This window comes from Impatiens glandulifera, chromosome 7 (assembly GCF_907164915.1).
Source record: "Impatiens glandulifera chromosome 7, dImpGla2.1, whole genome shotgun sequence".
Classification (NCBI taxonomy): Eukaryota; Viridiplantae; Streptophyta; class Magnoliopsida; order Ericales; family Balsaminaceae; genus Impatiens; species Impatiens glandulifera.
Window position 1 is genome coordinate 37,181,521 of NC_061868.1, and position 19,620 is coordinate 37,201,140.

The 19,620-nt window shown below is 24.3% G+C and overlaps 1 protein-coding gene across 1 annotated transcript; it reads right to left on the reverse strand.

Moving 5' to 3' along the window:
• Positions 1–1,856: 1,856 nt before the first annotated feature.
• Positions 1,857–2,576, reverse strand: LOC124945870. The gene has a single exon (XM_047486386.1). The coding sequence runs from the start codon at positions 2,501–2,503 to the stop codon at positions 1,991–1,993; it is 513 nt and encodes a 170-aa protein (XP_047342342.1). The 5' UTR covers positions 2,504–2,576; the 3' UTR covers positions 1,857–1,990.
• Positions 2,577–19,620: the final 17,044 nt, after the last annotated feature.

Here is a 19,620-nt window from a genome sequence, read left to right on the forward strand (position 1 = left end):
TGAGGATATTTCCGAGTAATTAAATTGTGTTCCTATATACTTATTATCATATTTATCTTCGCAGCATTACGAGTAAATCGTGTTCTTTTATATACTTATGATTAACTCTATCTTCATACATCAAGAGTAAATTTTTGTTATAATATATATTTAGTGTTTCTAACTTTGTAAGAAAAACATACAACTTTTTAACCATAACCAGAAACCCTCCAAGATGATTTAGTTATATAGTTTTACAGTCAAATCTTTGATATTTATATTTGTCATATTTTGCATTTCAGTTATATTTTATTTCAATTTCAATTATCTATTTTGAACACAAATATAATTATCTGATTTTATTTTAAAAGTTTTTATAACCGAATATGAATTTAGATATAAAATAGAAATAATATTGGACATTAACTAAAATGTTTTTTTTCAAAACCACTGTATTTGGTTATAGAAAAAAAAAAGTGTATTTAACTGGATTTATGTTTACATATTAAAAATTAATTATCGCTTCATATAAATCAATACCAAATCATAGGAAAAAAAAATACTACCGGTGTTTATTTTAGTGTGGTAGTACTACACGATACCAGATTAAATTAAGTGTTTTTTTTAATAAAATGAAACCTTAGTTTTTTAAATAAAATTCTTGTCACTTTTGAACTACTGATAAATCTAAAAAATCATTACCAAGTTTTTGAAGTTATGTGAATTATATTAGAAAACCATTAATAAATTAGTTATGTGAATTAAATTATGTCTCTATCATCTTAACTATTTTATATCTAAATCTTAACTATACAGGCATTTTTAAATGGTTTATTATTTTAACATTATGATCTTTTATTATAAATTTAAAATATGCATTTTGAATATCACTAATCGACTTAAAAATTGTTACGATTAGACATCAAATAAGTTATTGATAGTCCTTTAAAGTGTTTAAAAATAAAAGTAATAAACTCGGTTAATATGAATGAATATATTTATATAAACTTTTAAATTATAAAATTAATATTATAAATGATTTAACAGTATAACATCAATTATACTTTTAGATTTTTTTAATTAACTCTCACAAACATAAGCGATTTTCATAAAAAAAAAATATTATTGAACAATATAATATGACTTGATATCTTTAATAACATGATTTTTTCACATATTTGTTGTTTAAAAGTATAACATGAATGATATGTTTGTGTTAATCAATGTCAAATTCACACATTCAAATTTATTTATAATTGTTAAATTATATTTATATTTTTGATTGTTGATAAATATTTTGTAAATAAGTTTTTGACTAGGAAGTTTATATGTATAATCAAAATCATTTACATTTTACCCATGACCTTACTTAATCAATTATAATTATGAACACCGAAGTACACAAATAAATTAATTGTTAAATCGGATTGATTTATTGTTAGGTTCGATTTGATTTATTCACATAAATATTATTACTAAAAAAAAGTTATATAATTATACTTAAAATTTCTTTGAAAAACAAATATAATTAATTTATACTAGTTTTGAAATAAATAAAAAATATATTTAAAAGGAATTATTAGAAAATTTTATAATTAATATATATTTCTCAACAGCTTTTTGGTTTGATTGTTACTTATCCCTTAATTATAATACATAAAATAAACATATTTAAATATTTTCATAATTATATACAAATAATTTGAAATTAATTTATCACACATTTAGAAAACACATCCATGTTATAGATCTGAACAACTATTTTTTTGAATAAAATAATTTAATTAACTTTTGCTCCATTTCCCTTTAGAACTAAAAAAATGTTTGATTTGATCCTTCATTGTCATCTCAAAAACAAGAAAAAAGAGAAAGAAAAATTGGGGATTCAAACATCTCCTCAACTAAATTCAATTTATCTGTTATCTCTAATTTTTTTCATTTCATATTTAATAATAATAAAAATTAAAGAACTCTCTACAGAAATAGCCTCCCTATTCATTCCGGCACCGGACTACTGCGCCGGTAAAGTTCCGGCACCAAAATCGGAATAATCAAACAATCCGTCCAACGCAACAAACTCGCCGTCGTTGAAATTATTATCCTGACAACCATAAATCCCGAACTCGAACGAGTCATAACTCGGAATCTGGTCATCAAACCTCCATAACTCACCGAACTCGGTTCTATCAATCTCCTCGTTGCTAGCAACCTCACTCACCGGCGTGGTTGACGGAGGCAAACCCAGTTCATCATCTGAAGCTTCAAGAAGGTAGCCTAGATCCGGCATCGAATCACCGGATTCTACAAACTGATTCGGCGCCGGTGACGACGCCGGAGACGGCGGAAATGCGGATATCTCTTCCTGAAAACTCTTCATAAATGAATCCAGATCCTCGGGAGTGGTAAAAGAAGGATCAGAATCGTCGAGAAGATCCTCCCGGAGCCGCTTGACCTCAGGCGAGTTTAAGTACAACTCGTCCGAGTCTTCGTCGCGGACTCGTTTATTGTGACTCGGCTCTTCCATTACAGAAAAATGGTTAAAAATAAATTGTCAAGTTTTGTTTGGACAAGAGAGGGTAAAAGCGGTTAGAGGTGGTGGGGAGGTGGAAAGGGATTATATAGTGGGAAGGATTTAGAGAGAGAAAGAAATGTGAGGAGAGAGAAAAAGGTAGAGAGAGAGAGAAAGGAAAGAGAGTATGAATCACGATAAGGGGGCGCAGGCGCGTGGGGTACGGATACGAATACTTCGGCCATCACGGACGTCGCGACATTTTGCTTTCTCTCTCTTCTATCTTCCATACGTGTAATTTTACGTGTCCGTTTTTTTTGTCTTTTTAATTCCTCTTTAACCACTTGTTTCTTTACAAGAAAAATTAATATTTTAATTAATAACTAGAAAATATATAAATATCAAATTCAAATGGATAAACATGTTTTTATTTATTTTTATTTTAAATTTCATTATCATATTATTAGTTCCTAAATAATAAATTGAAATACATATATATATTCTATAATATATTTATATTTTTAATGTAATTTTTAAATTTGAAAACCAAAAATATTAAATATTTTATCTTTTTTAAATTTATTTGTCTGTTATATTTAAAATTTAAAAATATGTATTACTTAAATAAATCGATTTTCTAGTTTATAGAAAGAAAATTAAACTATATATATAATATACATATATTTGTTTTCATCTGAACATTAACATGTTACATGTTTAACAATTTAAATTTATTTGTCTGTTTATTTTAAAATTTTATTACTATTTATCATATTTATGATTATATTTTAAAATTTAACCCTTTAACTTATTGACTTTTGGTTTTTAAGGTGATTTTAATATTTATCAATGAAAATAAGAAAAAATATAAAAATAGAGAGTAAAAAAAATTATTATTTTTTTCGTTAATCATATTGTGTTAAGTCATTCTCTTTTTTTATAATATATTCATATTTTATTTATATATATATATATATATATATATATATATATATATATAGGGGCGGAGCCAGGATGAAAAATTACCTGGGGCTGACTCCAACTTGCATCTCAGATTTAACTTTCTATGTTCCGCTTTTTTTCAATAAAATTTCCACGATTATTAGAAGATGGAAACTCGTCATGCCCTCTCAATGCACACGCTTGCAAAGTGAGTCACCGAGTGCTTTCAATAGTTGTTGTAAGCCGTAATCTATTATTTTGTTTTTCATCTGAAGACTATGCATTTAGTACTTTGTCAATATGACAAGGATATTCATTAGATTATCAAGATATTCAACTACCCTATTATGTGGTGAAATATTATATCCTATATGCATAACAAAAGAGCATCTATCCTCATCATTAACTCGTTTTCAATATTTAAATTCATCTATTGTAAATGTAGGTTTTTGGGGTTGCTTATGTTAAAATAAGAAACATGGGAAACAATAAGCAGCATCTTTCAAATGAGAGTATTCTAACCAAGTAAATTTCTTAAACCAATGACTTTGGAACCGTCAATTTTGATTTCCAAATTTGGTCGGCGGGTACTCATCCTTAATATGTTGATATGACCCCATCTTGATATAAGCTCGTATAATTTCATCCCTTTGATTAAAAGGATATTTTCATATCGGAATACGTAATGTTGGATCAAGTTTAAGAGAACTTACATCAACATCAATTTTAGGAGATTTGTTAAGTTCTTGAGTAAAGATATCAAATTCTTTATTTTAACTTGTTTATTAATATTAATTTATATTTTCTTATAAATTTTTAAAATAGTTTAAAATTAAGAAATATAAAACACTATTATTATTATTTTTATATTTTACCTTTATAAATAATTAGTATTATTAATTATATTGAAATAAATAAAAAATAATGTATAATTATTATATAAATATAATTTTAAAATAAATAATATTATTATATGATTTACAAAATATAATAAGTTTGGTGAGGCCAGGGTTTGATCACCTGACCTCATATTCACCTTTCAATAAGGTAACCAACTAGGCTAAGATTCACATTTGAAACAAATATCTAAAAACTTTTCTTTTAGGAATTTAATTTAGGTGGGGCTGGAGCCCACCCTAGCCCATGGGTGGATATATATCAATAGTACTCCAACCAAAGAAAGTATTTTTAAAAAAAAAATATTAGACTTTGTAACTTAAATTATACTATAGCAAAATATCTTAAAATTGATACTTTAGCATGAAAAAAGATGTTGCTTGTGTTCAAACTCAATTCTAAATCAAATACAATTAGAAAACCTCACACAAAAATAACCAAATTTATTGTCGTGATTAGTCATATTATCTTAATTTTTATTCATTAAAATATAAAAAAACAAATCACCATCTTATCTTTCCCCACAAAAAAAATGAAAAATATTAAATTTCTAAACATTAAATATTTGTATAATTTTAGTAATAAATCACTATTTACAAACAATATTTTTAAAAACATAGTATTTTCCATGTGATATCATTAAATGGTATTGCTTGTCTGTTTTATATTTATTCATCAACTAATACTTAAATAAAAAAACTAACACTGAGATTTATCTGTTACAATAAACTTGAATTAATAGATTTATTATAAGACCCATTTTGATATTGAAGTGTTTACACTAATTTAGTATACTCACAATTTATAAAATCAACAAACAAAATAAAATAAAAATAAGAAGTTGAAAATAAAAGGAGACGTGTTCTCTTTATTATCTCTCAAATAAAGCTAAAACAAAGAAAGCAGGACAAAAGTAAGCTGAAAATAAATAAGGAAGAAAATAAAAGAATTTAAAAAAGTAATAATTAATTAAAACATTTAAATCTCTAGTTGCTTCGAGAAGATATTGATACCAACTACACGAGAAGAATACCTCATCTCATCTGATTTGCTTTTCTCACCCGCCCCACATTTGACATTCACAACTACTTTTAATCTTAATTCATTTTAATCAAAATAAATTAAATTCATGTGTTATAATTATTTTAGATAATTATTTAGATTATGTTATAATTTTTATAATTTATTTACCCAACTAAGGTATTCCATAATAAGAGTCGATTTAAGAGAACAAAATATTATTGTTGGCTTCTAATGGGAGATGGGAAAATTACCGTTTATATTTTAAGGGCTTCCACGGATTTTATGCTAGTTCTCCTTAATTTAAAAATAAAAATTATAATTGATTTATTTAGTATAATTTAAAGAAAATGATTATAGATTTATTTTAAAATAATTGTAATTTTTTACCATCATAATAAATATAATTTTTTAATCTAACATATAATAAAATAAAATATTACATGTCAATTTTTTAGTCATATTTTTAAACAAAAAAAAGTATTTTCTTATGGCAAGTAGGAAAGGAAAGGGCATCTCCCAAATTTGTCCAAATTGCTGAGAAGGACATCTGACAGCTAAGAAATGGAGTTTTGAAAGTATTGATTATTGGAAAATGCTTTTTTTTTTTAAATTAAAAAGGTTAGCAAAAGGATTTATAAGGTTTTAGATTAAATTAATAAATTTTAATTCTATGTCCATATAAATTAATTTATTATGTTAAAATATCATTCAAAAGGTATTTCAGAGAATTTAGAAGCACTTTTTTCTAAAGTCTATATTAGCCAATAAACCATATTAATAAGTTTTGAAAATGTCCAAAGCTTCAATAGTTTGATTGTCATGAATTATATGATATTTCTTAGATTTTTTGAGACAAATAATATATTTTCTTTTATTTTGAAATATGTAAACATCACCTATTCAAACGAAATGACTGGACAAAAGATCAAATTTAAATCTAGATTTGAGTCAAAATAATTTCACATGACTCATATTCAAAACCTTGCATAAATATATAATTATGATGAAATATTGTTTGAAGATAGAGATACCAACCACTGCATACATGTTAGTTTAATTCAAATTAATTAATCTTTATTTGGTTTAACTTATATTTTATATTGCCCATTGAGTTATATGCTTGACGGATCTATTAAGGGACATCCCGATTTTTTATTTTTTAAATGTAACATTACCAATAACTTTTTCAATTTAATTTATTATTTGTATATCTAATTAAAAAAAAGAAGAGAAAACACACCTTCATATACTCGTTTTATCCATAATTTTCCTTTTATTTATTTAAACCCTCTATAAAAAAAAAAATTCATTCAAACTCTAACTTTTTGAGTTGGTCCTTAATTATATGTTATATTTATAATCAATGAGACTTTTTTAAAAATTATTTTCACCTTATTCCCAACTAACATGGAACCTAAGTGGAAGTTCTCTTCATGTGGTTGGTAAAACCATTGAGATCTGTATTATTTTACTTATTCTAATAAAATACTACCAATTTCTTTATAATTGTGATTTATTCGCAACAAAATTTATTTTATTTTAAAAGGCAAAAATAAAATAAAATAAGTCCTTACAACTAAAATATTGATTAATAAAATTTATTTAATTACACACCCACCAAAGCATTTAGATAAAAAGAGTTTCTACTAAATAAAATCTAAAAAATAAATAAAAATAATATATAGAGATTCTTTTCTTAAGATCCAGATTGGCTGTGGCAGGGACCAGCAGGCTTAGAAAATAAAAATCATCAAATATTTTTTTTAAATATCTTTACTTTTGAATTTCTTTTCCAATTGCCGACAATTTTTTTTTTTTTTGGTTCATCCGTTATTAAGGAATGCCGTATATTTTCCGTTTTCATTTGCGTGGATCAGAACACTGTTCAAAATATTTAATTAGTGGTTAATTAAGCACTTAATTTTGTTAGATTATGTATATAATAATAATAATAATAATAATATATATTTGATGGTTAGTATTGGATGGAGGAGGTTGGACTTACCCACTAACGCTAATTCAATAGAAAATCAATCTTAGCCCTAATTAATGTCATCCTTTTCAAGGAAAATAAGTTGTTAATTAGGTTTCATAATCTCAGCCTTAATTGTGGTTAACTATTTCATCTTTGTATTGTTAATAACAAATTTATGTCCTTAGTTTAGGTTTTCCCATAACTAGAAGTTAGATGTTAATTCTTCTTAATTAAAAAAAAATATTGAATTAGTATATTTGAAAATAGATATATTGTAACAATAAATATTTTGTATGTTTTGGTTACAATTAAATATATTAATGAAATTAGTTTTATTTTTTTTAAATAAATAAATATTTTCTTTATGGGTGTATTTTATTATTTCATTTTATATAAAATTATTTATTAATAATGATTCTTCAAACTATTATTGTGTACTTTTTTTTTTCTATAATACAATTTTTTTTATGAATCATGAATCAAACTATTATAAATTTTACAAATATAAGAATGTATGATTATTAATTTATATGTATGTAATCCACTAATATAAATAAAATGTAAAAGGTTTTAAAATTTCAAATTGAATACTAAAAAAAATGTTAGGTAGGAGGGTTATGCTCCTTAATTCGAAAATAAATTCAAGTCAAATAAAAAAAATATATAAAACAAAGAGAAAAGCAAATTTGAGTTGCAAAATACATGTCAAATATCAATTGTTACTCCATTATTTGACAAATAGAAAATCTAAAGGAAATTTCTTCTCTTCTTCTTCTTCTTATTTTTCCATATACCATCTTATGTTAATGTCATGCATAGTTTTAAATATTTGATATGTATTATTTAAAGTTTTATTTGGAATCGAAATTTATATGAATCTACCTACCACTAATAATTTTGAGAGAGAGAGATCTATGTACATTATGGCTTTTACTAGTTGTGATCTATACATAATTCAAATCTTGACTATTTTTTTTTTTACATTCACTAAGGTCAATATCTATATTTAATTTAAATTAGAACTTTTTTTTTTCGATTCATACGGATAAAAATATAAATCGGATAAAAATATAAATCAAAAAAATTATAATAATATATATTTAATGTTTAAAATTATCAATAAATTACGAATAATATATTAAAATAAAAAATAAAACACTCTTATTTCGCATTTTATTCACTTCGGTAAAATAACTCATCTTCTCACATATTTCATCACATACTTTTTCTCCAATGAACATCTCCTCTTGTAACCTTACACTTTCACTTTGGTCTATCAAATATGTGATTCATATTTTTTAATATTTAGTATCGTGACCTCATACTTTTGTCAATCAAATATTTGATTTATAATTTTTAACCACTTTCAATTGTTACCGGCCTATTATCCCTCCGCAAACCACATCCCAATCACACTTGGTTAAAATGTTGTACTTGTTTTGTTAGGTTGCAAGTTAGAAACATACATAACCGTTTTAAGTTTATGGGCGGTCAACCCACAATCTGACCCAAGTATCTATTTACTCTCACATATATATTCAAATTAACCACAATTCTCGACCCGACAATCCAGACACTTTGAAAATTAAGCATGATTATATATATATTAGTTAGTTAAAAAGTTTAACTTATATTGGTAAGAATTTCACGCATTCATCAAATTTGGTGTTTAATTTAAAATATAAAGTCTTATTAGTCTAGTGGTTTAAAGAATTGTACTTGTTTTTGTTAGGTTGTAATTTCGAAACATACATATAACATTTTAAATTTTATTTTTAATTGTTTTAAGTTTATGGGCGGGTCAATCCAAATTCGACCCAAATATCCATTTACTCACATATATATCCAAATTAACCACAGCTTAGGACCTGATAATCCGAACATTTTGAAAATTAAGCATGATATATATATATATATATTAGACAAAATGATATCCTAATTTATTTGATTTTTTAAATGATAATTGGTAAACTTAATTTAAAATGAATACTTAATTCCATATGTATTATTTTAAAATTCATAAGAAACACGAATTTAAATTAAAACAAGAAAGATATAAAATAAATTTAAAACTTTAGTATAATTATAATATATTAAAGGTTTTATTCGCAATATTTTTGCACAAAAACAATGGTAATTAATAATACGCCGTTTAAACAAAAATCATGTCAAAAAATTGGTTTATTTCAAATAAGATGAGAATATCTCAATTTACATATAGTCTTCTATAAATTACTAATATTCAATTAAATCATCACAAATCAAATTTTAATTAATGTATTGTATTTACCAATCCACCTCAAACTTTTTTCACCAACCAACCAAATTTGCAACTATAAGGAAAGACTCCAACGTTTGTTTCTATTTTAATTAGACTGCAAATTTTAATTATGAGACGTTTTTAACATTATTGTTTATTACTTGAGTTATGATAATTCAAATGGTAAGAATTAATGTCTAATAAACAAAATATTTCAATTCCTATTTAGAACAAGAAGTGAAGTGTTGATTGATAAGATTATATTAAATTTCTATATTACAAATTTAAAAATTAAAATTTCATATAGCGAATTTATAGATTAAATCAGAATAAGTATTAGAATATATATATAATACATAATGAACCTATTAGAAAACAATTTAAAAACTACCTAAGATGTTTCCAAAACCATCAAATTGTATCAACTAACGCGGAATATGGAATATATTTTTAAAATGAATTAGTTATATGAGAGGAGGAAAACAAAGGTAAAGAGTGTGGAAGGTGCCTTTCTGATTATTAAAGGTTCAAATATGATTAATAAAAAATAAGAGAAATTCAATCTTAGAGTAATTAATCTCATATAATTAAATCCATAAACAAACAATTCTCAACGCGTTTTCTATAATGAGAGAGAACATAATGTTTTCTTATGGATGAAGCATACTCTTTGGCTTTTTATTTTATATTTGTTTTTATTGTTTATTTTGGAGCTAGCTTGAATGACTTCTTTTAAATTAGAAATAGATCTTTCTTGGGATAAATCCTAACACTTGAACTATTCTCATGACTTTTCTATTCACTCTTTTAAAAAGAAAAAATTATTATAATTAATTATGTGATCATGAAAACTACAATTTTGTGAGAAAATTGAGAATGAAAAACACCAAATAAATAAAACAAACATCCTAAACTCAAATAAAATCGGAGGAATATAAAATAAGACTACATAAATTGAAAACGTGTATCAACAATGACATTTGATCACAACGACGTGTGCAAACTGCAAAGTGGATACTCTCAGCTTTCCTGAGTTTCTGAGTTCGAGTCCGTCAGACGATAAATTCTACGTTTGGTTAATTGTGTTTGTGGGCTCCTGCTTAATCCGTTGTCCTATTTTTTAGATCCATTCAGACTTACGAGTTTTAATAGTATTAACCATTCAAAATATGAATTTTGTGACCTACAATTGATAGTGTGGGATGTAGCTTATAGATATTTTTGCACATGTTATTTTTATTTATTAAGAGATTGAATTTCTATTCTTAATTTCATTAGTCTAATAATAATTAATTGACTAGTCTAGCCATACAGTTCTTGATGGATAAGGCGCGTCTTCTACAATTGGGTAAATAAATTTTAAGAAAAAGTTGAAATTAACTGACCTAACAAATTTGAATCAAAATTTTCTAATTTTTTGAATTATGTACTTTTAATTATTTTTGTAATTTTATGTGTTTCTTTTGACATTAATGTAAGTCTGTGGTAGTTTTCTTATATAGTTAGATGTTTAAATAAATTACAACCTAGCAAGGATAACTTTTGATTCCATAAAACATAGTTACCCGGTTACAATTTTAGCGTGATAACTGAAATAACAATATTATTTGGATCTTTTTAACATTTGATGTATGAGTTATCCCTCGAATCTTATGATAGGATTAATTAAGAATTGCAAAAAATTAAAAGTTGAAAAATAAGTGCACTTCTATTGAGATATTTATTAATGAATTGATTAATTAATAATATAATTGAATTTTTATTTATTTATAACTAAACTAATAAATTTAATACATAGTATAAGAAATAGAAGATAAGAATAACATTATGAGTCGGAATAAAAATAAGATTGGGTGACTTTAATTCATTATTAATAATCCCGTGACTTTTAACAAGAGATGGTTATGGATCGGAAAAGGTAGAGCAGGATCAACCCCTTTATCCGACTAACACGTATCCAATTACACATGTAGACCATGTGAAAAAAATAATAATACAAATAAATGTTTAATGGTTTAATTAAATATTTAAAAGATAATTTTTAAATATTAAATATATAGAATGGTAATAAATTTGATAAATAAAAAAATTCAGGGGAGTTATAAATTTCACCTCTATACTTTAAAATAATAATAGAAATACCCAGTATCAATAGAAGGTTTGTTAATTTTGTTAAAAAAATTACATAGTTTTATTTTGGTATAATTTATTTTTATTAATAACTGAATTTGGGATATAAGCTTATTAAAAATTGAGATAAAGACACTTGAGTACCCTGTGTTTTATAAAAAAACATTTTATCGCGTTTTTAAAATTACTAAAAAAAAATACATGTGTTTACCTCCGGCTAAATTTCTTGTGACCGACGTTGACATGACAACCACTAATAAAAAAAAATGGTCTATACCGAACGGTAATATCTTGATTACCAATCGGTATAGGGTAATATCGATTGGATGTAATTCGATTGTCACTGATCGCTAAAACCTCTCTTGATAATATGCACTAAAGGAACACCGATTGGTGAATAACCAATCGGTATAGGCTATATAGTAACACCGATTGGTTTAATAACCAATCGGTTAAGGCGAACTAAAAAAGCACTGATTGGTTGTTAAAAGTTGCTAGCTATAGGTTATATGGTAACATCGATTCGGGAGGAAAGATGAAGGGACGACGCGATTCAGGGGAAGAGAAGAAGGGACAGTAGCAGGGGAAGCTCTTGGGTTGTTTTTATTAATTATATGAGCATTACTGATTAGTAGACGAACCAATCTGTACTATAACTTAAAAATTACTGATTGATAGACAAACAAATCGGTACTGTTGCAAAATTCTCATCAATTTTTCGAGGGGTTTTTTAGGAGTGGTACCGATTGGTTTTCATACCAATCGGTATTATATATGTTTTTACCGATTGGTCGTAACACTAATCAGTATTAATAATACTGATTGGTGTTACAACCAATCGGTAGAGATGGTCGCCATAGACCTTTTTTTACTAGTAAACTTTAAAGTCAATAGTGATCCAAGCAAGTCTGTGAACCATAGCCCTGAGAACTTTTATAATTCTTTTAAAATTTTAGTCGGATACGTTACTCGTAAGTTTGTGTTATCTTTCATTGATAATTTTAATGTTTTCATTGATAATGATCCTAACAATTCCACTTTTTTCTTAATTGTTGTATGTATAAATTATTTCATCTAGCACATGTAAACTGGCTAACTAAAACTACATATACGATAGAAATATGAAATTGATACTAACATATACCTTTGACCTGTTCTGAATTTAATTATTTTTATGAGTAATTTTCTCACCAAATTCATAATAAAATGGTTTCTTATATTTATTTTTAGCCAGACAATAATGACTTCTTCTATATGAATTATATATACTTTTTTTTATTCAAATCCAAATTTTACCTAACTTTTTTTTTAATCCAAATCTAAATTTTACGAATAACATCACAAAAGAATTATAGAGTTGAAAAGAATAAAAAAAAAAAAAATTCAATCAACTTTTTATAATATATAAAATGAATTTATGATCTCACATTCTCACTTAGCCACTATCTAATTCTTCTATCAAATAAATTGATGAAAACTATTTCTGAAAATAAGTTAAAGTGCATTGAATTTAAATTGTAGAGATATAGTAAATAAAATAAATAAAAAATCTTAGATTTCAATAAATCTCATTATTATTAATACTTTATTTTGAAAAACTCAGACTTTGATTTATGTTATTGTAGAAATCACTTGTAACATTAATAGAGCTTAATCAAATACAAAAGTAAATTATAACAAATATTTTTTCATAAATTCAATCAAAATATATAAAGAACAAGACAGATAATGTAACAAAAAAAAATATTATGACAAGCTTTTTTATTCGGTTTTGTTTTAATGAACAAATGGCGACCATGCATACTATAGGCAGCGGAAGGACCGGAAAAGGAACAGATCACGTGAAAAAGTTACCGTTAATACCGATGTTAGGCACACCACATTAATTAATATAATAATAAAGACACTAAGAGCTTGTTTGTTTGATTTTAGTATTTTTATCTAAAATTCAACCATTCTATTATATATCTTTTCAGTCATTAAATTAACTAAAATTGTATAATATATTTACTTTATTTTTATTAAATTTAAGTGCTAAATAAATAAATTTTATTATAATTTAAATAAATAAAAGTCAAACAATTTTACTTTTACATATAGGTTTTTTTTTTTTATAAAAACTTATTAAAACTTTTAAATAACCCACATCAAACAAAATAATGTTTATCGGAATAGAGGATTGTTACCGGGGACGGACCCAGAATTTTGAACTGGGGTGGCTTGAAAAAAATTTAAGGTGTGCTTAAAATAATAAAGAGAAAATTTTGAAAAAAACAAGTATATAAAAGTAAATTTTACTATTTTTTAATAATTAGATAAAAAAATAATGAATTATATTAAATTTTGTAAATAAATTAAATGTAATGTCATATATATTTTTTTTTTCAGGTGCCTTCAATCCACCGAGCCCCTACAATCCACTTAGCCCCTACATAGATTCGTTCCTGATGGTTACTGTACGTTACCATTACCTGATCATCCTTCATAAAAAAAAATAATAATATATATAATAATATATATATATATATATATATATATATATATATATATATATATATATATATATATATATATATATATATATATATATATATATATATATACTTAAAAAATAGACCATGTATTAAAATAATGAACAAGTGGTTATGTGTATTGAATAGAAACGGGGAATTATGATTATGTGGTGTGAATGATAGTTCTTTCTAATTTAAAAACAAAATAAAAAATATTAAAACATATTTTATTAGTATCCTGTGAAGGGTGTAAAATGATTTTGAAAGTTCATACAATATTTTGAAAAAGACATTATTTAGTTATTTAAAAATAAATATATATATATATATATTTTTTGTATAAACAATTTAAGATATCTTAATATATAATAATAAATAATTTATTTATTTTATAAATTTATAATATGTTAATTAATTAATTAAATGATTAATAAATTAGAGGGACGAATGAGATATGAGATGATGTTTAATTAGATTAAGATTTAAATAATTTAAACCTTTAATTAAAGTATTAAATTTTTAGTAATATTAACTTTTTATATAAATTTTTAATTTTTGTAATTGTATACAGTAATTTTTATCTTAATTAAAATAATATCTTACAACATAATATTATATATATATTAAGAAGAAATTAAATTAATTTTATAATTTATTATTTAATACTATATTTATGTAAGTTATTATACTTGTCCTGTATTAAATTGAATAAATATTTCTTTTTATCTATTTATATACTTGTCTTTTCTATTTTACACATTATCTCGTGGATATGACCATAGTTATACAGAAGAATTTTTATTATTTATTTATTTATTATGTTTATTTTATTTTAATATTAATTAATCTCACTTCATTTTTTAATCACTATTGATCTTATCTATTTTAATAATTCTTTTATAATTAACTAGAATAACACATTAAATCAAATTATGAGATTCAAAAAATTATGTTGGGTGGCTTCAAAATAAATTTAAAATAGACTAATAAAAGTAACAGAAAAATGATGAATAAACATAAATTTAACTATTTTATTAAGAATTAAAGAATCCAATATTAAAAAAATTAAAAAAAATAAAATAAAATTAGGGATAATATTATAAAATATATATATTTGGAGTTAGCTCCTTAACATAAATTCGGCATTTGGTTTAAAAAATATTATTTGAATATAAACAAAATAAAATTAATAACTTGTGAAAAAAAATACCCATATATTGTAAAGACACTCATCAAAACCCTATAAAAAACTTTAAAAAATAATTATTTAAGCACATCAAATCAAAACCGACTTTCTTTTAATTGGAGTATTCCGAGTTATTTAACCTTTTTTTACATCAAAAATGTAATATAATCTCATATTTTTTTTAAATATAATTCAATATATATATATATATATTTATTAATAGATAAAACTTACACATTTTATTTATAATTTTTTCTTTATATTTGTAAGTTCACCCTAAATATTTTATAAGTCCAATATGTTTGGATTAAGACATTGAAGTAGCTAAGAAAACCAGCACTCATCCCGTTTATTGAGCTCTAGCTAATAACCCTCTTATGTTCCATCACATTATTAATAATCAATAAAAAAAATCTCAGTTTTTTCTGCATCATCATATTTCATAATAGAACCTAACATTGATAAATTAATTAACATTTCTTTTGTAATAATGTTGAAGGTGATATCTTTAATATTTAGATTATTATCAAACCTTAGGTTTTTTATTATTATTATAGAACCTAACCTATGAATCATTTACTAGATGAATCTAAGGGGACCAACTTAGATAGTTTTGTTTATTCTTTCACTTTTTCACCAAATAAAAATAAAAATCACCATTCTCAATAAAACAAAATAGATTTAAATATATATATAATATTATAATATTGTAACTTATATTAATTTTCTTAGTTATTCGATAATTAGACATAAATATAATTTTAAATAACTATTCAATACAACTTGTCTATATTCTAATATGTATTTTAGTCTTATTTTATATTTGAGTATATCAAATTATAGTCTTATGTCCTCTCCATTAATGGTTAGAACTCTAGTCTAGCCGCCATTTATGGAGGACTCTTATAAATTTATTTTTATATTTTCTTTTTAATATTAAATTTTCATCTTTTTATTTATATTTTTATTTTCTTCGATTATCATAGTCCTAGAGTTTATTTTCAGTTGTTGTTTCACTTCAGATGTTATCCTATATAGAATAATATATATATATATATATATATATATATATATATATATATATATTAGACTTAATTTATTTAATTTAATATAAAATTTAATTTAATTTTCTATATTTTAACAATACTGATAAAGGCTAAAGTTAAAATGTTTTTTTTAATATGAACCCGTACCTCCACGAGTTATCACCTACACTACTTCTATTTGTCATTTGAAAAATAATGAAACAACGAAACAATTATTTAACTTGAAAAAAAAAATTCTTAGCTACAATTGAACTAGTAATATTATGTTTAGAACTAGTAATATTATGTTTAGAAAACAGATACACTTAATTAAGACTCATCTAAAGCTAAAATATTGATGATCATATGACAATAACTTCGTTTATATTTATCAACTTTTTATTCTTTTTTTTTTTTTTGTCTCAATGAATTATATGAGATCACTAGATTTTTTAGTTGTTATTTATGCAAACACTCATCTTTTATGTTATTGAAAGTTATTAATGATTTTTATTTTCAAAAAGAATATTTTTTTTTACTCTATTAATATATCACATTCTTCCACTTCCATACCTTGGAAATAATCTAGGTAGTTAACAAATTTAAATAATTAACTAAATAAATATTCATTTATGGGAAACCTAACTATTTTAAATAATTGATGATTTCCTAATCAAACATAATGAGATCTACATCACAAATTTATTTAAAATGTCACATTTATTTAAGTTGTTCGTCCTCTCATATGGATGGATAGTGGTAGCTAGTAACTACCATCCATTAATTCCATTTATTTATTTTTATTTTATTTTTTAAGTCAATGGTAAACTATTCATTAGGATAACTTATTCAATTTTAATGTTTTCGAAATCAGAATTTAATTGAGGATTCTCATTCAATCCCCAATAGTCATGATTCATCACTTATTCATTTTTACTAAGTATATTTTTATGTCAATATTATTTACACTAAATTTTGGCTGTATAAATAAATTAAAAGAGTAACATTTTATATACAAAATCAATATAAACAACTATAGCATTTACTACTCTTCAAGCTACAGGGTAGACTGGTTCGTTTTGACATTAACAATTCAATATGTGACTTTTATTTTGTTTATTAGATGATTTATTTATATTAAAAATGATAAGAATTGATTAAGAATAACGACAAAATATTATTTATATTAAAAATGATAAGAAATGATTAAGAATAACGATAAAATATGACACGAGAAGAAAGAAAATAAAATTTTAAAATTCGATCACGTTGCCCAATAGGTTATCGAGAAGAACGACCAGCTCCACCGACTTTTTAGAACGAATCTTATAAAACGTTATAATAATAACATTATGAATGATACACATCGGACGACTACGATCATTGAAAATTCGACAGTTTATCTCTAACCAGATAGTCCACCATAAAATAATCGAGATGATAACTCAAATATGTATATATGTCATATCAACCGTCTCAATCTAAATTTCTAATCTAAATTTCTAAGCAGCTACTCAAAGACTCGTGTATTACCTAGTGAATGTCAATAATACTCTACAAAAGACTTTAGATATTAGTCACATCTCGAAAATACAAAATAAGTGAGTCGTCGATTTCACATTCCCGTGACACATATGACTTACCATAATATAATATTTTTCATACAATATCATCCGTAAGAATTGTACCGTGACTAACGTTTCATCCAAAGAACGAGATCTTTGATTAAATCTTTGACTCTCAAAACTTTCTCAACAAAAATCATATGAAATTATTATTTTAGCGAACAAATTGTAACAATGCCCTGCATGAAAATTATCCATATATTTTCAACGCATAACGATTTGTTCAGATAGGGATACTAATTTGCGTCAAAATAAACCAAAATCAAAACTCTATTAGGAGAAAAAAAAACTTACTATAATGTTTAATTTTCTTCTATATCTAATTCGACTAGCGAAACCACTAGACCGATAACCAGTCATGTCCTTAACTGTAATATTTTTACGTATAACAATGGAAACCAACTCAAGATACGTTGCAATTAGACTTTTGACACTACACCAAGTGTCGTCATAAAACTGATCGAAGATCAATCCCCACAATTAATCTGGGCTTATTGCGAAAACTCTTCCACATATTTAATTATCCTTCAAATACTATACCCCGTTCAATGATTAAACATTTTTGTGAACCAATCAGACCATTCTTAACTATACTTACATTTATCATCGATGCCCAAAAACTATTCGAATCCTTTTAGAGACTTCTATTTTTATAGTGAGAGTTAGTGTTAAATCTTTTTATCTCCTAAAAATGTCAATATTTTTGAATTTTCTTTATAAGAGAATGAATATCCACGAAATAGACCAAAGAATATGTCATAAGTGAACTTTTGAAAACAAAACTAGACCCAAAAGAATTATAAAGAGTTCTAGGGCTATTATATTGACAAATACACAATCGGGATATTCAATATCGATTGTTCGTAGGCTAATTCATGACATTATTGATTTTTTGACAAGTTTTTTGATGTTTTATTTTTTTGTTGGTCTTACTTTTTGTCACGATTGTTTGTGGTGTTATTTTTTGAATAAATCTACACATGACTTTTATTATAAAATGAGTTTCTTCAACACCTATTTATGAAATAACTTTAATTCCATGTTGAAGTATGAAAGGATAAAAGGTTAACCAGAACCATCCAATTTGGCTAAAGTTGACATCTCATTCATATCTTAATGGGTGAAGCCGGCCAATTCCGGGCAACCAAAATATGTCATGGTCCACTATGGATGGTTCTCTGTCTGTCCCACTCTAACCCTTAATATATTAATATTTTATCAAAATTTGTATTATATATATATATATATTTATTTTCTTTAGTGATTTGTTAGTCATAAGTTGAAATTTTACATTATAGAGTTGGATTTAAAATTCACATAAGAAAAGTAGACTATCAAATGAAAATATAATCTAATTGCAGTTTTATGCAATGGAGGTGATATCATCATATTGTATTATTTGATATTCAAATAATAAATCTGATGAATATTTATTGATTATATAAGAAAAATATTGTATTAAATGCATATGTTGAATTTATAAATATTCAATTATGTATATAAAAATGTTAATATTATACCATTTTTAACATTTTTAATAATATAATATTGTGATA